The following is a 19,631-nucleotide window of genomic DNA, read 5'->3' as shown; positions in this document are numbered from 1 at the left end:
CCTCCCAGAACCTCAGGGTCTTCCCTGCTACTAAACCTCTCAGAACCTCAGGGTCTTCCCTGCTACTAAACCTCCCAGGACCTCAGGGTCTTCCCTGCTACTAAACCTCCCAGAACCTCAGGGTCTTCCCTGCTACTAAACCTCCCAGAACCTCAGGGTCTTCCCTGCTACTAAACCTCCCAGGACCTCAGGGTCTTCCCTGCTACTAAACCTCCCAGAACCTCAGGGTCTTCCCTGCTACTAAACCTCCAAGAACCTCAGGGACTTCCCTGCTACTAAACCTCCCAGAACCTCAGGGTCTTCCCTGCTACTAAACCTCTCAGAACCTCAGGGTCTTCCCTGCTACTAAACCTCTCAGAACCTCAGGGTCTTCCCTGCTACTAAACCTCCCAGGACCTCAGGGTCTTCCCTGCTACTAAACCTCCCAGAACCTCAGGGTCTTCCCTGCTACTAAACCTCCCAGAACCTCAGGGACTTCCCTGCTACTAAACCTCCCAGAACCTCAGGGTCTTCCCTGCTACTAAACCTCTCAGAACCTCAGGGTCTTCCCTGCTACTAAACCTCTCAGAACCTCAGGGTCTTCCCTGCTACTAAACCTCTCAGAACCTCAGGGTCTTCGCTGGTGCTAAACCTCCCAGAACCTCAGGGTCTTCCCTGCTACTAAACCTCCCAGAACCCCAGGGTCTGCCCTGCTACTAAACCTATCAGAACCTCAGGGTCTTCCCTGCTACTAAACCTCTCAGAACCGCAGGGTCTTCCCTGCTACTAAACCTCCCAGAACCTCAGGGTCTTCCCTGCTACTAAACCTCCCAGAACCTCAGGGTCTTCCCTGCTACTAAACCTCTCAGAACCTCAGGGTCTTCGCTGGTGCTAAACCTCCCAGAACCTCAGGGTCTTCCCTGCTACTAAACCTCCCAGAACCCCAGGGTCTGCCCTGCTACTAAACCTATCAGAACCGCAGGGTCTTCCCTGCTACTAAACCTCTCAGAACCGCAGGGTCTTCCCTGCTACTAAACCTCCCAGAACCTCAGGGTCTTCCCTGCTACTAAACCTCCCAGAACCTCAGGGACTTCCCTGCTACTAAATCTCCCAGAACCTCAGGGTCTTCCCTGCTACTAAACCTCCCAGGACCTCAGGGTCTTCCCTGCTACTAAACCTCCAAGAACCTCAGGGTCTTCCCTGCAACTAAACCTCCCAGAACCTCAGGGTCTTCCCTGTTACTAAACCTCCCAGGACCTCAGGGTCTTCCCTGCTACTAAACCTCCCAGAACCTCAGGGTCTTCCCTGCTACTAAACCTCCCAGAACCTCAGGGACTTCCCTGCTACTAAACCTCCCAGAACCTCAGGGTCTTCCCTGCTACTAAACCTCTCAGAACCTCAGGGTCTTCCCTGCTACTAAACCTCTCAGAACCTCAGGGTCTTCCCTGCTACTAAAACTCTCAGAACCTCAGAGTCTTCCCTGCTACTAAACCTCTCAGAACCTCAGGGTCTTCGCTGGTGCTAAACCTCCCAGAACCTCAGGGTCTTCCCTGCTACTAAACCTCCCAGAACCCCAGGGTCTGCCCTGCTACTAAACCTATCAGAACCTCAGGGTCTTCCCTGCTACTAAACCTCTCAGGACCGCAGGGTCTTCCCTGCTACTAAACCTCCCAGAACCTCAGGGTCTTCCCTGCTACTAAACCTCCCAGAACCTCAGGGTATTCCCTGCTACTAAACCTCTCAGAACCTCAGGGTCTTCGCTGGTGCTAAACCTCCCAGAACCTCAGGGTCTTCCCTGCTACTAAACCTCCCAGAACCCCAGGGTCTGCCCTGCTACTAAACCTATCAGAACCGCAGGGTCTTCCCTGCTACTAAACCTCTCAGAACCGCAGGGTCTTCCCTGCTACTAAACCTCCCAGAACCTCAGGGTCTTCCCTGCTACTAAACCTCCCAGAACCTCAGGGACTTCCCTGCTACTAAACCTCCCAGAACCTCAGGGTCTTCCCTGCTACTAAACCTCTCAGAACCTCAGGGTCTTCCCTGCTACTAAACCTCCCAGGACCTCAGGGTCTTCCCTGCTACTAAACCTCCCAGAACCTCAGGGTCTTCCCTGCTACTAAACCTCCCAGAACCTCAGGGTCTTCCCTGCTACTAAACCTCCCAGGACCTCAGGGTCTTCCCTGCTACTAAACCTCCCAGAACCTCAGGTTCTTCCCTGCTACTAAACCTCCCAGAACCTCAGGGACTTCCCTGCTACTAAACCTCCCAGAACCTCAGGGTCTTCCCTGCTACTAAACCTCTCAGAACCTCAGGGTCTTCCCTGCTACTAAACCTCTCAGAACCTCAGGGTCTTCCCTGCTACTAAAACTCTCAGAACCTCAGGGTCTTCCCTGCTACTAAACCTCTCAGAACCTCAGGGTCTTCGCTGGTGCTAAACCTCCCAGAACCTCAGGGTCTGCCCTGCTACTAAACCTATCAGAACCTCAGGGCCTTCCCTGCTACAAAACCTCTCAGAACCGCAGGGCCTTCCCTGCTACTAAACCTCTCAGAACCACAGGGTCTTCCCTGCTACTAAACCTCCTAGAACACCAGGGCCTTCCCTGCTACTAAACCTCCCAGAACCTCTGGGTCTTCCCTGCTACTAAACCTCTCAGAACCTCAGGGTCTTCGCTGGTGCTAAACCTCCCAGAACCTCAGGGTCTGCCCTGCTACTAAACCTATCAGAACCTCAGGGCCTTCCCTGCTACAAAACCTCTCAGAACCGCAGGGTCTTCCCTGCTACTAAACCTCTCAGAACCACAGGGTCTTCCCTGCTACTAAACCTCCTAGAACATCAGGGCCTTCCCTGCTACTAAACCTCCCAGAACCTCTGGGCTTTCCCTGCTACTAAACCTCCCAGAACCTCAGGGTCTTCCCTGCTACTAAACCTCTCAGAACCTAGGGCCTACCCTGCTACTAAACCTCTCAGAACCTCAGGGCCATCCCTGCAACTAAACCTCTCAGAACCTCAGGGCTTTACCTGCTACTAAACCTCTCAGAACCTCAGGGCTTTACCTGCTACTAAACCTCTCAGAACATCAGGGTCTTCCTTGCTACTAAACCTCTCAGAACCTCAGGGTCTTCCCTGCTACTAAACCTCTCAGAACCTCAGGGTCTTCCCTGCTACTAAACCTCTCAGAACCTCAGGGTCTTCACTGCTACTAAACCTCTCAGAACCTCACAGTGGCCAGCAGTAATGTGATGAATAATGGAGGACCCAGCAGGGAGACAGGCAGACAGGGAGGGAGGGAGGCAGACAGGGAGACAGGCAGACAGGAAGGAAGGGAGGCAGACAGGGAGACAGGCAGACAGGGAGGAAGGCAGACAGGGAAACAGGCAGACAGGGAGGAAGGCAGACAGGGAAACAGGCAGACAGGGAGGGAGGGAGGCAGATAGGGAGACAGGCAGACAGGGAGGGAGGGAGGCAGACAGGGAGACAGGCAGACAGGGAGACAGGCAGCCAGGGAGGAAGGCAGCCAGGGAGACAGGCAGGAAGGGAGGCAGGCAGGCAGGCAGGCAGGGAGACAGGCAAGGAGGAAGGGAGACAGTGAGGCAGGCAGGGAGACAGGCAAGGAGGGAGACAGGCAGGCAGGGAGACAGGCAGGCAGGGAGACAGGCAGGCAGGGAGGGAGACAGTGAGGCAGGCAGGGAGACAGGCAAAGAGGGAGACAGGCAGGGAGGCCGACACACACACAGTCCTACCAGTGATGTAGATGAGAGCATCCCAAGGTATGTGACCAGTCTGACAGTAGAGGTTCTGGTTGAGCAGGGCACACTCTCTGTCGCTGTCGTTGAACTCATAACGGATGTTCCAACCCAGAGGACCAAACTTCTTCCTCTCCTGCAACACACACTCAGCGTTTTTATTCTACTGTCAATCTCAACATCAGTTACAAAGACAATGAATACAGTAGGAGGTGTGTGTTCTGACATAATGAATACAGTAGGAGGTGTGTGTTCTGACATAATGAATAGGGTAGGAGGTGTGTGTTCTGACATAATGAATACAGTAGGAGGTGTGTGTTCTGACATAATGAATACAGTAGGAGGTGTGTGTTCTGACATAATGAATACAGTAGGAGGTGTGTGTTCTGACATAATGAATACAGTAGGAGGTTTGTGTTCTGACCTAATGAATACAGTAGGAGGTGTGTGTTCTGACATAATGAATACAGTAGGAGGTTTGTGTTCTGACATAATGAATACAGTAGGAGGTGTGTGTTCTGACATAATGAATACAGTAGGAGGTGTGTGTTCTGACATAATGAATACAGTAGGAGGTGTGTGTTCTGACATAATGAATACAGTAGGAGGTGTGTGTTCTGACATAATGAATACAGTAGGAGGTGTGTGTTCTGACATAATGAATACAGTAGGAGGTGTGTGTTCTGACATAATGAATACAGTAGGAGGTGTGTGTGCTGACATAATGAATACAGTAGGAGGTGTGTTTTGACATAATGAATACAGTAGGAGGTGTGTGTTCTGACCTAATGAATACAGTAGGAGGTGTGTGTTCTGACATAATGAATACAGTAGGAGGTGTGTGTTTTGACATAATGAATACAGTAGGAGGTGTGTGTTCTGACCTAATGAATACAGTAGAAGGTGTGTGTTCTGACATAATGACTACAGTAGGAGGTGTGTGTTCTGACATAATGAATACAGTAGGAGGTGTGTGTTCTGACCTAATGAATACAGTAGAAGGTGTGTGTTCTGACATAATGACTACAGTAGGAGGTGTGTGTTCTGACATAATGAATACAGTAGGAGGTGTGTGTTCTGACCTAATGAATACAGTAGGAGGTGTGTGTTCTGACATAATGAATACAGTAGGAGGTGTGTGTTCTGACATAATGAATACAGTAGGAGGTGTGTGTTTTGACATAACGAATACAGTAGGAGGTGTGTGTTTTGACATAATGAATACAGTAGGAGGTGTGTGTTCTGACATAATGAATACAGTAGGAGGTGTGTGTTCTGACCTAATGAATACAGTAGGAGGTGTGTGTGCTGACATAATGAATACAGTAGGAGGTGTGTGTGCTGACATAATGAATACAGTAGGAGGTGTGTGTTTTGACATAATGAATACAGTAGGAGGTGTGTGTTCTGACCTAATGAATACAGTAGGAGGTGTGTGTTCTGACATAATGAATACAGTAGGAGGTGTGTGTTTTGACATAATGAATACAGTAGGAGGTGTGTGTTCTGACCTAATGAATACAGTAGGAGGTGTGTGTTCTGACATAATGAATACAGTAGGAGGTGTGTGTTTTGACATAATGAATACAGTAGGAGGTGTGTGTTCTGACCTAATGAATACAGTAGGAGGTGTGTGTGCTGACATAATGAATACAGTAGGAGGTGTGTGTTTTGACATAATGAATACAGTAGGAGGTGTGTGTTCTGACCTAATGAATACAGTAGGAGGTGTGTGTTCTGACATAATAAATACAGTAGGAGGTGTGTGTTTTGACATAATGAATACAGTAGGAGGTGTGTGTTCTGACCTAATGAATACAGTAGGAGGTGTGTGTTCTGACATAATGAATACAGTAGGAGGTGTGTGTTCTGACATAATGAATACAGTAGGAGGTGTGTGTTCTGACAAAATGAATACAGTAGGAGGTGTGTGTTCTGACATAATGAATACAGTAGGAGGTGTGTGTTCTGACATAATGAATACAGTAGGAGGTGTGTGTTCTGACATAATGAATACAGTAGGAGGTGTGTGTTCTGACATAATGAATACAGTAGGAGGTGTGTGTTCTGACATAATGAATACAGTAGGATGTGTTTTTTGACATAATGAATACAGTAGGAGGTGTGTGTTCTGACCTAATGAATACAGTAGGAGGTGTGTGTTCTGACATAATGAATACAGTAGGATGTGTTTTTTGACATAATGAATACAGTAGGAGGTGTGTGTTCTGACCAAATGAATACAGTAGGAGGTGTGTGTTCTGACATAATGAATACAGTAGGAGGTGTGTGTTTTGACATAATGAATACAGTAGGAGGTGTGTGTTCTGACCTAATGAATACAGTAGGAGGTGTGTGTTCTGACATAATGAATACAGTAGGAGGTGTGTGTTCTGACCTAATGAATACAGTAGGAGGTGTGTGTTCTGACATAATGAATACAGTAGGAGGTGTGTGTTCTGACATAATGAATACAGTAGGAGGTGTGTGTTCTGACAAAATGAATACAGTAGGAGGTGTGTGTTCTGACATAATGAATACAGTAGGAGGTGTGTGTTCTGACATAATGAATACAGTAGGAGGTGTGTGTTCTGACATAATGAATACAGTAGGAGGTGTGTGTTCTGACATAATGAATACAGTAGAAGGTGTGTGTTCTGACATAATGAATACAGTAGGAGGTGTGTGTTCTGACAAAATGAATACAGTAGGAGGTGTGTGTTCTGACATAATGAATACAGTAGGAGGTGTGTGTTCTGACCTAATGAATACAGTAGGAGGTGTGTGTTCTGACATAATGAATACAGTAGGAGGTGTGTGTTTTGACATAATGAATACAGTAGGAGGTGTGTGTTCTGACCTAATGAATACAGTAGGTGTGTGTTCTGACATAATGAATACAGTAGGAGGTGTGTGTTCTGACATAATGAATACAGTAGGAGGTGTGTGTTCTGACAAAATGAATACAGTAGGAGGTGTGTGTTCTGACATAATGAATACAGTAGGAGGTGTGTGTTCTGACATAATGAATACAGTAGGAGGTGTGTGTTCTGACATAATGAATACAGTAGGAGGTGTGTGTTCTGACCTGTATGATGGCGTGGAAGAAGCAGACTCCAAAGATGATCTTCCTCCACTGGCGTCCCAGGATGTGCTCCTCAAAGAAGTTGTTGGTGATCTCAGTGAACGCCCGGCGCACGTTGGCACGTAGACCCTTAGGAGGCTCGTTGGTCACCTGGCCCACGCACGCACGCACGCACGCACACACACACAAACACACACACACAGACGTCCACGGCACACACACACACACGTCCACAGACACACAGATGTCCACAGACACACAGACGTCCACACACATATGTGGAAATAAAAGGATACCAATCAGATAATTCCGAGACATAGATATGCACCCACGCTCAATTACATGGGTTAGGTGTGTGTGAGCACACACGTGTGTATGTGTCTATAAAGAGCGATGGCCCTACATGTGTGTGTAAGCCATGTGTGACAGGACCACTCTCTCATGGTTAGAGAAGGCCCTGTGAGGGATATGAAACACTGTCCGGAGTGGCTAAGGTTGAGAGGAGTGGCTAAGGTTGAGAGGAGTGGCTAAGGTTGAGAGGACAATCTGTCCAAAGACGCAACAGGAAAAATATTTATGGAAAAGATCCCAAAATATCTCAACAGAGCCTTGAGAATCCTGTTTCAATTTAATCCAAGATTATGCTCTAGAACCTAAGACTGAGTTGTAGAACTAAGACTGAGATTGTAGAACCTAAGACTGAGATTGTAGAACGTAAGACTGTGAATGTAGAACCTAAGACTGAGATTGTAGAACCTAAGACTGTGATTGTAGAACCTAAGACTGAGATTGTAGAACCTAAGACTGAGATTCCAGAACCTAAAACAGATTCTACAACCTAAGACAGATTCCAGAACATAAGACTGAATTCTAGAACCTAAGACTGAATTCTAGAACCTAAAACTGAGTTTCATCATCTAAGACAGAGTTTCATATTCTAAGACTAAGAGTTCCAGAATCTAAAACGGAGTAGTAGAACCTACGTTTGAGTTGTAGAATCGAAGGTCTCTATGTCCTGTGACAGAGTGTAGAGGTGAGCGTTACCTTGACAGAGTTCTGGAGGACGGTGACAGGGAACACCTTGGTGGGCATGGAGCTCAGGAACAACCTGAAGTTCTCATGGATCACCGTGTCTAACAGGGAGGAGGTGACAGAATGAGTCAGTAGACATAAACACAGGGTCAGTCCAGTCCATAGCGTGTCGTAGAGAGGTCCAGCAGCACAGGACAGCCGCAGGTGCAGGGTGTGTGTGTGAGAGCCATTCAAATCCCCATTCACCTTGTGTCCTGACCAAACCACACAGCAACACCTCACACCACCTGATACCCAGGTACATACAGTTGAAGTGGGAAGTTTACATACACTTAGGTTGGAGTCATTAAAACTATTTTTTCAACCACTCCACAAATTTATTGTAAACAAACTATAGTTTTGGCAAGTCGGTTAGAACATCTACTTTGTTTTGTTTTATTTATTTTACCTTTATTTAACTAGGCAAGTCAGTTAAGAACAAATCCTACATCCTACCTATATGACCTAGGATGTCATATACTGTAGGGAATATGGTCAATATAAATGGTGTGTGTGTGTGTAGGGTGTGTGTGTAGGGTGTGTGTGTCAGGGGTGTGTGTGTAGTGTGTGTGTGTTTAGGGTGTCTGTGTGTAGGTTATGTGTGTGTGTCTGTGTGTAGGGTGTGTGTGTGTGTGTGTGTGTGTGTGTAGGGTGTGTGTGTGTGTGTGTCTACAGTGTGTGTGTCTGTGTGTAGGTGGTGTGTGTTTAGGGTGTCTGTATGTAGGGTGTGTATGTGTGTAGGGTGTGTGTGTGTGTGTTTAGGGTGTCTGACCCGGCTCAGTGAAGGTCTTGATAAGTTCCTCCATGGCTAACATCCAGGACACAGCCAGGTGACAGTTCTGGAGGAAGATCCAGTTACCACTCTTCAGAGCTTCCAGAATCATCTTCTCAGCTATAGGACCCTGACCCTGACCTAGAGAGATAGACCTCACCCTGGAGAGAGAGACATGGGGTTAATACTGAGAGACAGAGAGTTAAAACTGAGAGACCCTGACCTAGAGAGATAGACCTCACCCTGGAGAGAGAGACATGGGGTTAATACTGAGAGACAGAGAGTTAATACTGAGAGACCCTGACCTAGAGAGATAGACCTCACCCTGGAGAGAGAGACATGGGGTTAATACTGAGAGACCCTGACCTAGAGAGATAGACCTCACCCTGGAGAGAGAGACATGGGGTTAATACTGAGAGACCATGACCTAGAGAGATAGACCTCACCCTGGAGAGAGAGACAGAGGGTTGACACTGAGAGACCCTGACCTAGAGAGATAGACCTCACCCTGGAGAGAGAGACATGGGGTTAACACTGAGAGTCCCTGACCTAGAGAGATAGACCTCACCCTGGAGAGAGAGACAGAGGATTAACACTGAGAGACCCTGAACTAGAGAGATAGACCTCACCCTGGAGAGAGAGACATGGGGTTAATACTGAGAGACCCTGACCTAGAGAGATAGACCTCACCCTGGAGAGAGAGGCAGGGGGTTAACACTGAGAGACAGAGGATTAATACTGAGAGACAGAGGGTTAATACTGAGAGACAGAGTTAATACTGAGAGACAGATGATTAATACTGAGAGACAGAGGGTTAATACTGAGAGACAGAGTTAATACTGAGAGACAGAGTTAATACTGAGAGTCAGAGGATTAATACTGAGAGACAGAGTTAATACTGAGAGACAGAGGGTTAATACTGAGAGATAGATGATTAATACTGAGAGACAGAGTTAATACTGAGAGACAGAGTTAATACTGAGAGACAGAGGGTTAATACTGAGAGACAGAGAGTTAATACTGAGAGGCAGATAATTAATACTGAGAGACAGAGTAAATACTGAGAGACAGAGGGTTAATACTGAGAGACAGAGTTAATACTGAGAGACAGATGATTAATACTGAGAGACAGAGTTAATACTGAGAGACAGAGTTAATACTGAGAGACAGACAGTTAATACTGAGAGACAGAGAGTTAATACTGAGAGACAGAGTTAATACTGAGAGACAGAGTTAATACTGAGAGACAGAGAGTTAATACTGAGAGACAGAGTTAATACTGAGAGACAGAGTTAATACTGAGAGACAGAGTTAATACTGAGAGACAGAGAGTTAATACTGAGAGACAGAGTTAATACTGAGAGACAGAGTTAATACTGAGAGACAGAGAGTTAATACTGAGAGACAGAGTTAATACTGAGAGACAGAGTTAATACTGAGACACAGAGTTAATACTGAGAGACAGAGAGTTAATACTGAGAGACAGAGAGTTAATACTGAGAGACAGAGTTAATACTGAGAGACAGAGTTAATACTGAGAGACAGAGAGTTAATACTGAGAGACAGAGAGTTAATACTGAGAGACAGAGAGTTAATACTGAGAGACAGAGTTAATACTGAGAGACAGAGTTAATACTGAGAGACAGAGAGTTAATACTGAGAGACAGAGTTAATACTGAGAGACAGAGAGTTAATACTGAGAGACAGAGAGTTAATACTGAGAGACAGAGTTAATACTGAGAGACAGAGTTAATACTGAGAGACAGAGAGTTAATACTGAGAGACAGAGAGTTAATACTGAGAGACAGAGTTAATACTGAGAGACAGAGAGTTAATACTGAGAGACAGAGAATTAATACTGAGAGACAGAGAGTTAATACTGAGAGACAGAGAGTTAATACTGAGAGACAGAGAGTTAATACTGAGAGACAGAGTTAATACTGAGAGACAGAGTTAATACTGAGAGTCAGAGGATTAATACTGAGAGACATAGTTAATACTGAGAGACAGAGGGTTAATACTGAGAGACAGATGATTAATACTGAGAGACAGAGTTAATACTGAGAGACAGAGTTAATACTGAGAGACAGAGGGTTAATACTGAGAGACATAGAGTTAATACTGAGAGGCAGATGATTAATACTGAGAGACAGAGTTAATACTGAGAGACAGAGGGTTAATACTGAGAGACAGAGTTAATACTGAGAGACAGATGATTAATACTGAGAGACAGAGTTAATACTGACAGACAGAGTTAATACTGAGAGACAGACAGTTAATACTGAGAGACAGAGAGTTAATACTGAGAGACAGAGAGTTAATACTGAGAGACACAGTTAATACTGAGAGACAGAGTTAATACTGAGAGACAGAGAGTTAATACTGAGAGACAGAGAGTTAATACTGAGAGACAGAATTAATACTGAGAGACAGAGTTAATACTGACAGACAGATGATTAATACTGAGAGACAGAGTTAATACTGAGAGACAGAGAGTTAATACTGAGAGACAGAGTTAATACTGAGAGACAGAGTTAATACTGAGAGACAGAGAGTTAATACTGAGAGACAGAGTTAATACTGAGAGACAGAGTTAATACTGAGAGACAGAGTTAATACTGAGAGACAGAGTTAATACTGAGAGACAGAGAGTTAATACTGAGAGACAGAGTTAATACTGAGAGACAGAGTTAAGACAGAGAGTTAATACTGAGAGACAGAGAGTTAATACTGAGAGACAGAGTTAATACTGAGAGACAGAGTTAATACTGAGAGATAGAGAGTTAATACTGAGAGACAGAGAGTTAATACTGAGAGACAGAGTTAATACTGAGAGACAGAGTTAATACTGAGAGACAGAGAGTTAATACTGAGAGACAGAGAGTTAATACTGAGAGACAGAGAGTTAATACTGAGAGACAGAGAGTTAATACTGAGAGACAGAGTTAATACTGAGAGACAGAGTTAATACTGAGAGACAGAGAGTTAATACTGAGAGACAGAGTTAATACTGAGAGACAGAGTTAATACTGAGAGACAGAGAGTTAATACTGAGAGACAGAGAGTTAATACTGAGAGACAGATGATTAATATTGAGAGACAGAGCTAATACTGAGAGACAGAGTTAATACTGAGAGACAGAGTTAATACTGAGAGACAGAGAGTTAATACTGAGAGACAGAGAGTTAATACTGAGAGACAGAGTTAATACTGAGAGACAGAGTTAATACTGAGAGACAGAGAGTTAATACTGAGAGACAGAGTTAATACTGAGAGACAGAGAGTTAATACTGAGAGACAGAGAGTTAATACTGAGAGACAGAGTTAATACTGAGAGACAGAGAGTTAATACTGAGAGACAGAGAGTTAATACTGAGAGACAGAGAGTTAATACTGAGAGACAGAGAGTTAATACTGAGAGACAGATGATTAATACTGAGAGACAGAGTTAATACTGAGAGACAGAGTTAATACTGAGAGACAGAGTTAATACTGAGAGACAGAGAGTTAATACTGAGAGACAGATGATTAATACTGAGAGACAGAGTTAATACTGAGAGACAGAGAGTTAATACTGAGAGACAGAGGATTAATACTGAGAGACAGAGTTAATACTGAGAGACAGAGTTAATACTGAGAGACAGAGAGTTAATACTGAGAGACAGAGGATTAATACTGAGAGACAGAGTTAATACTGAGAGACAGAGAGTTAATACTGAGAGACAGATGATTAATACTGAGAGACAGAGTTAATACTGAGAGACAGAGTTAATACTGAGAGACAGAGTTAATACTGAGAGACAGAGAGTTAATACTGAGAGACAGATGATTAATACTGAGAGACAGAGTTAATACTGAGAGACAGAGAGTTAATACTGAGAGACAGAGGATTAATACTGAGAGACAGAGTTAATACTGAGAGACAGAGTTAATACTGAGAGACAGAGAGTTAATACTGAGAGACAGAGGATTAATACTGAGAGACAGAGTTAATACTGAGAGACAGAGTTAATACTGAGAGACAGAGAGGACCCTGACCTAGAGAGAGATTTTTATAGATTTATTTTTCATTGAACCTTTATTCAACTAGTCAAGTCAGTTAAGAACAAATTCTTATTTACAATGACGGCCTACACCAGCAAAACCCTCCCTTAACCCGCACAACACCAGCCAAACCTGGACACATGATGAGAAAGAAGGACAAGTTGTTAATACTGAGATGCAGGGGAAGGACATAGAGAGGGGAACAGTCGCAGAGAGGGGGACAGGGGTACCCAACTACCCCTCCCTCCCTCCCCCTTCTCCTCCATCCTCCCGCTGTCCCACCCCCTCACCTGTCCAGGTATCCCCTCTCCTTGGCGAAGCGTTGGAAGGCTCCCATGGGGTCTGATCCGGTACTGAGGATGAAGACCAGGGGGGTGGAGGGAGACATGTCACTGTAGAGAGTGGCCAGGTCAACAGGAGGGTTCTCTACAAACTGTTTCCCCAGGCTCACGATCACAAACTCTGTCACCGCAAACACCACCTAGAGGGAGGGAGGGAGAGTAAGTCAATTCCCTCTGGCTATCTACTGATTCCAGAGTACTCTCCTCTGAGTGTTTCAGAGAGCAGAATAACTGCATTTACAAACGTTCAACACCTGCTGAATATGGCCGCCGTCAGCAAACGTTGGCAAAAAAACATAATTAAAATGTTGCCAGCAGCACAGTTACAGTCACCAACACTCAGGGGGCGGCAGGTTAGCCTAGTGGTTAGAGTGTTGGACTAGTAACCGGAAGGTTGCAAGTTCAAATCCCCGAGCTGACAAGGTACAAATCTGTTGTTCTGTCCCTGAACAGGCATACTGGACGCTCTGGCGCTACTTCCAGACACATAATGAGAAAACACCTCACTCTGACCATTTTAAGAACAAATTCTTATTTTCAATGACGGCCTAGGAACAACCCACTGGCTAGGCCGTCATTGTTCCTAGTCACTGAAAATAAGAATTTGTTCTTAACTGACTTGCTTAGTTAAATAAAGGTAAAATAAATCAAATAAAAATAACATGAAAACAGCCTAACCAGCTCTGCTAACTCAAGGAAAATGGTCAGAGTGAGATGTTCTCTCATTATGTGTCTGTCTGGAAGTAGCTAGCCAGTTAGCTGGTTGACGATAGTTGTGAGGTCAGAACGCTCGGCTCAAACCTAGTCCTCGCGCCAGAGCGTCCAGTATGCGCTCTGAACGCTCCGAGAGCCAAACGCTCTGGATTTACCAACGTACAATCAGAACACTCTGGCACTCCAGATTGAATTTAAGAACACACCCTAAATAAAACGGATGGATGAACATAACTGAAAATATCGCTGTGTGGCCTGAAGGGCAACTTCTATCAAATATGACCGTTGATATACAACATACAATGAGAGAGATGCCAAGAAAACTGGCAGCCCTTTCACCATGACAAGCAGACTGATACACACACACACACACACACGCACACGCACACCAACAACCCCCACTACCTTCTCCTCCATGAAGCTCTTGATGAGCACCAGTTTCTGGAAGGCCCCCAGTCTCTGATCCCAGTGACCCCTGACCCCATTTGAGTTTTCCTTCTCTTCTTCAGACATCTCCTCTGAGTAGGGAGGCAGCTGGGAGTCAGACACGTAGCCCTGCCAGTTCTCTGGGTTGAAACACACTTCCAGACGACCTGGGAACACACACTCCAATATTAATCTACTTCTGTAGCTAGGCAGAAGAGTGTGTGTTCCCATTGACATCATTAGCATTGGCATTGACATCATTAGCAGATTACAATGTAGTGGTAATCTCTAGGTTATTTTAGCTGTGTGTTACTACTCTACCTAGTGGTAATCTCTAGGTTATTTTAGCTGTGTGTTAATACTCTACCTAGTGGTAATCTCTAGGTTATTTTAGCTGTGTTACAACTCTACCTAGTGGTAATCTCTAGGTTATTTTAGCTGTGTTACTACTCTACCTAGTGGTAATCTCTAGGTTATTTTAGCTGTGTTACAACTCTACCTATTGGTAATCTCTAGGTTATTTTAGCTGTGTTACTACTCTACCTAGTGGTAATCTCTAGGTTATTTTAGCTGTGTTACTACTCTACCTAGTGGTAATCTCTAGGTTATTTTAGCTGTGTTACTACTCTACCTAGTGGTAATCTCTAGGTTATTTTAGCTGTGTTACTACTCTACCTAGTGGTAATCTCTAGGTTATTTTAGCTGTGTGTTACAACTCTACCTAGTGGTAATCTCTAGGTTATTTTAGCTGTGTTACTACTCTACCTAGTGGTAATCTCTAGGTTATTTTAGCTGTGTTACTACTCTACCTAGTGGTAATCTCTAGGTTATTTTAGCTGTGCTACTACTCTACCTAGTGGTAATCTCTAGGTTATTTTAGCTGTGTTACTACTCTACCTAGTGGTAATCTCTAGGTTATTTTAGCTGTGTTAATACTCTACCTAGTGGTAATCTCTAGGTTATTTTAGCTGTGTTACTACTCTACCTAGTGGTAATCTCTAGGTTATTTTAGCTGTGTTACTACTCTACCTAGTGGTAATCTCTAGGTTATTTTAGCTGTGTGTTACTCTACCTAGTTTTATAGAGATGGGTGTCTAGGTTATTTTAGCTCTGTTACTACTCTACCTAGTTTTATAGAGATGGGTGTCTAGGTTATTTTAGCTGTGTGTAACTACTCTACCTAGTTTTATAGAGATGGGTGTCTAGGTTATTTTAGCTGTGTGTAACTACTCTACCTAGTTTTATAGAGATGGGTGTCTAGGTTATTTTAGCTGTGTGTAACTACTCTACCTAGTTTTATAGAGATGGGTGTCTAGGTTATTTTAGCTGTGTGTAACTACTCTACCTAGTTTTATAGAGATGGGTGTCTAGGTTATTTTAGCTGTGTGTAACTACTCTACCTAGTTTTATAGAGATGGGTGTGGCGGTGATCTCTCTCTTGATGCCGTTGAAGCAGGGCAGAGTGTCCTCCAGCTCACAGCATGTCTGCCAGGTAAACTCTGACAGCCATGGCACCTCAGGCCTCTCTGGATGATCCTGATGGGGGAGAGCGGGGGAGGGAGAGACAGGGGGGAGGGAGGGAGAGAGAGACAGGGGACAGGGAGGGAGAGAGAAAGAGCCAGGGGAGAGGGAGGGAGAGAGAGAGAGCCAGGGGAGAGGGAGGGAGAGAGAAGGAGTGGTGTGGCAAAGGAAAAGTTGGTAGGGTGTTGGAGATAGAGGGATGGAGGAAGGGAGAGGAGAGGAGAAAGGGAGAGGGGACAAAATATAAGAGAAGTGCCAGTGGACAGAGAAGCGAATGGATAGATAGAGAGGGGGTGTGGAGAGGAGACATAAGATAATGATAGATAGAGGGGGGGTGTGGAGAGGAGACATAAGAGAATGATAGATAGAGGGGGGTGTGTGGAGAGGAGACAGAAGAGGAGGGGAGGACAAGGGGACATTGGGTATTACGTGGAGAACCGAGGTGATGGATAGAGAGAAGATGAGGTGGGGGGGTGAATAGAAGATAAGCAGGGGAGGACGGAGGATCAGGACATCATTTTAATGAGAATGGTCCCCCAATGGTTTAGGGTCCCAGTTTCAGACACAGCGGCCATCTTTCCCCTGCTTAAATAACGACATATAGAGACAGACTAAACCGCCCATTAGTCATTGAATAATACATTCAGCAATCCACTCTTGTCAGAACTCTTCAAAAAACCCTGCTCTAGAGAAAGATGATGAAGTCTGTGTCCCAACACACTGTTCTCAGGCTAGTGTACTGTATGGCACAACTTATGATTAGAATTGGGGAGGGTTAGCTGATCCTAGATCTGTGTCTCTGGAGACAGCTAAGTCATTGACTACACACAGACACATGGGGACATCAGTATTCTACACACAGTCACAGGTTAGAGGGGACTCTCTCCCCCTCTCTGTTTCTCTCTCCTGCAGAGCGGGAAAGAGGCTGACAAGCCCTCTGGTATACAGGCACTCTTAACTAGGTTATTTAAAATGATGCATTCCTAATGGGCTGAGTAAAGACTGCTGAGGGATAGAAGAAGTGGGAATCATTGTCTGGCTCATGTTGTGCTGCATATTACAACAAACCTGAGCTCTCTTTCTGGTTTGGGTTTGAACAGTAATATGATTGGTTAAGGTCTTGTAATTCTTCCCGTGATTTGCTAAGAGCTCACATATCTATCCTTTTTGACTGGCTTAGAGTGGACACTAGTTGCCTTTAATTGGCTGACAGTGGACGATAGTCCCATTTGATTGGCTGACGGGCCCGTCAATCAACCTGACTACCTTGTCAAGGGGGGGCGCTCCTCGCAGGAAGTGCTGCCACTCTGCGTCAGTGACCTCCCCATGCTGGCGCATGATGTCCACACAAAGCATGAAGCTGTAATAACAAAAATATGAATCATCATCATCATCATCATCGTGAATATATTTGTAGAGCCCATTTGATACCCAGAATGCAGCTTAAAGAAAATATCAAACCCCCTTTACCTGTAGATGGTCTTGTGCTGCTCAAACAGGCCGCGGGATACGTTGGTGTAACTGGTGAGCAGGGTCTGGTCCAGGAGGATCTGCAGGCGCTCTTCCAGAACACTGCTCTTCTCTGATATCTCTATGGTGGAGTTAAAGAGCTACAGGGGAGGGGGGTAAGAGAGAGCAGGGGAGAGGGAGGAAGGTGGGGAAGGGGGTCAGAGAGAGCAGGGGAGAGGGAGGAAGGTGGGGAGGGGGATCAGGGAGAGCAGGAGAGAGAGGGGGGTGGGGAGGGGGGTTAGAGAGAGCAGGGGAGAGGGAGGAAGGTGGGGAGGGGGGTCAGAGAGAGCAGGGGAGAGGGAGGAAGGTGGGGAGGGGGATCAGGGAGAGCAGGAGAGAGGGAGGAAGGTGGGGAGGGGGGTTAGAGAGAGCAGGGGAGAGGGAGGAAGGTGGGGAGGGGGGTCAGAGAGAGCAGGGGAGAGGGAGGAAGGTGGGGAGGGGGGTCAGAGAGAGCAGGGGAGAGGGAGGAAGGAGGGGAGGGGGGTCAGAGAGAGCAGGGGAGAGGGAGGAAGGTGGGGAGGGGGGTCAGAGAGAGCAGGGGAGAGGGAGGAAGGTGGGGAGGGGGGTCAGGGAGAGCAGGGGAGAGGGAGGAAGGTTGGGAGGGGGGTCAGAGAGAGCAGGTGAGAGGGAGGAAGGTGGGGAGGGGGATCAGGGAGAGCAGGTGAGAGGGAGGGGGAGGGAGGAAATGATCAGGGGAGAGAGAGGGGGGAGGGAGAGGGAGGAAGGTGGGGAGGAGATGATCAGGGGAGAGAGAGAGGGGGGAGGATATGGGGAAGAGGTGATCAGGGGAGAGAGAGAGGGGGGAGGAGATGGGGAAGAGGTGATCAGGGGAGAGAGAGGGGGGGAGGGAGGAGATGGGGAAGAGGTGATCAGGGGAGAGAGAGGTGGGAGGGAGGGGGTGATTGGGGAGACGTGAAGATGAGAAAGTCAACTCCAGAGGGAAAAAGCCCCACAGTGAATGTTGCTGATACACTATGACTCAAAGGGAAAAACAACATTGCTGATTTATGAAGGTCAGAGAACCAATCATTCTCGACCACAGTGACAGAAAGGTCACCTGTTTGAAGTACTTGAGGGAGAACTGGTACATGGGGTCTATCTCAGAGAGGCTGGCGATGACAAAGTACATGACGGAGCCTCGTGTGGCCACGGGCCGGTAGCGCTCCCTGGCCGCGTTGATCATCAGCTCTGTCGCCTCCGCCTCCTCCAAACGATGCTTAATGGCCTCTGACGTCACCTGGAGAGAGAGAGAGGGAGAGAGAGAGAAGGAGAGAGAGGGAGAGAGAAGGGGAGAGAGGGAGAGAGAGAGACAGGGAGAGAGAGAGGGAGAGAGAGAGAGAGAGAGAGAGAGAGAGAGAGAGAGGGAGAGAGAGAGGGAGAGAGAGAGAGAGGGAGAGAGAGAGGGAGAGAGAGAGAGAGAGAGAGAGAGAAAGAAAGGGAAACCGACACAAAGACATTTGAGGGACAGGAAGAACACAAACTCGGCCTACAGAAAGATGGTTAGAAAGTCGACCACACCTGAGAGTTCAACAATCCTACTGTCTACCCCCATGACCCCACAGTGACCCCTGACCTTTGACTCCTGCAGGGTCTGCACCAGCTCCTCGTTGTCCAGGATGTTTCCCTTGGAGTTGAAGAGCAGTTTGAGGATGCGGTCCTCGATGGCCTTGAGCTGGTTGCGGTCGGCGTTGATCCTCACAATCAGCTGGTTCCTCTGTTCCTCCAGGTCAGGACGCTCCAGACGAACCACGTCACTGTGAATGGGAGAGAGAGAAGGAACGCAAGTCAACCACTCGCTCATACCACAAGAAAACCACACAGTCTGAACCCCTTTAATGAGGAGAGTGAGAGTCGGCGGGGAGAAGAGTTGTGTTGTCTACCTGAGAAGCTGGTCCTCCAGACCAGACTTGGTCACGGTGAAGTTGATGATGGTCACTTTGATACACACCTAGAACACAGGGGGGGGTGAACTCCACACATCAACAACCAATCAAATCAGACCAACTACTAATCACAACACACTAACCAGTATGAGCTTCAGCAAACGCCCACTTCAATTATTAATGAATCCTGTCAGTTGTCTCTGTGTGTTAGAGTATCTATCTGTGATAGCTGTGTCTAGACTGCAAGCTGTGTGTTAGACTACCTGTGACAGCTGTGTCTAGACTGTAAGCTGTGTGTTAGACTATCTATCTATGACAGCTGTGTCTAGACTGTAAGCTGTGTGTTAGACTATCTGTGACAGCTGTGTCCAGACTGTAAGCTGTGTTAGACTATCTATCTGTGACAGCTGTGTCTAGACTGTAAGCTGTGTGTTAGACTATCTATCTGTGACAGCTGTGTCTAGACTGTAAGCTGTGTGTTAGACTATCTATCTGTGACAGCTGTGTCCAGACTGTAAGCTGTGTGTTAGACTATCTATCTG

The 19,631-nt window shown here is 46.3% G+C and overlaps 1 protein-coding gene across 1 annotated transcript in view; it reads right to left on the bottom strand.

Annotated features, from left to right (window-relative positions):
• Nucleotides 1-19,631, bottom strand: part of LOC110516931 (dynein heavy chain 6, axonemal-like) — a 191,356-nt gene that overhangs the window by 24,632 nt on the left and 147,093 nt on the right. Inside the window, exons 62-73 of the mRNA XM_036955471.1 lie at nucleotides 19,087-19,154; nucleotides 18,780-18,960; nucleotides 18,264-18,443; nucleotides 17,168-17,307; nucleotides 16,964-17,057; nucleotides 15,577-15,712; nucleotides 14,156-14,343; nucleotides 12,986-13,176; nucleotides 8,652-8,812; nucleotides 7,853-7,941; nucleotides 6,812-6,958; nucleotides 3,721-3,859 (exon numbers count right to left, since the gene is read on the bottom strand). Coding sequence (XP_036811366.1) covers nucleotides 3,721-3,859; nucleotides 6,812-6,958; nucleotides 7,853-7,941; nucleotides 8,652-8,812; nucleotides 12,986-13,176; nucleotides 14,156-14,343; nucleotides 15,577-15,712; nucleotides 16,964-17,057; nucleotides 17,168-17,307; nucleotides 18,264-18,443; nucleotides 18,780-18,960; nucleotides 19,087-19,154 — 1,714 coding nt within the window. The remainder of the gene's footprint in view (nucleotides 1-3,720; nucleotides 3,860-6,811; nucleotides 6,959-7,852; nucleotides 7,942-8,651; nucleotides 8,813-12,985; nucleotides 13,177-14,155; nucleotides 14,344-15,576; nucleotides 15,713-16,963; nucleotides 17,058-17,167; nucleotides 17,308-18,263; nucleotides 18,444-18,779; nucleotides 18,961-19,086; nucleotides 19,155-19,631) is intronic.

This window comes from Oncorhynchus mykiss, chromosome 19, assembly GCF_013265735.2.
Source record: "Oncorhynchus mykiss isolate Arlee chromosome 19, USDA_OmykA_1.1, whole genome shotgun sequence".
NCBI classification, from domain to species: domain Eukaryota; kingdom Metazoa; phylum Chordata; class Actinopteri; order Salmoniformes; family Salmonidae; genus Oncorhynchus; species Oncorhynchus mykiss.
Note: the sequence above shows the minus strand (reverse complement) of the source record. Positions and strands in the feature narration are given on the sequence as shown.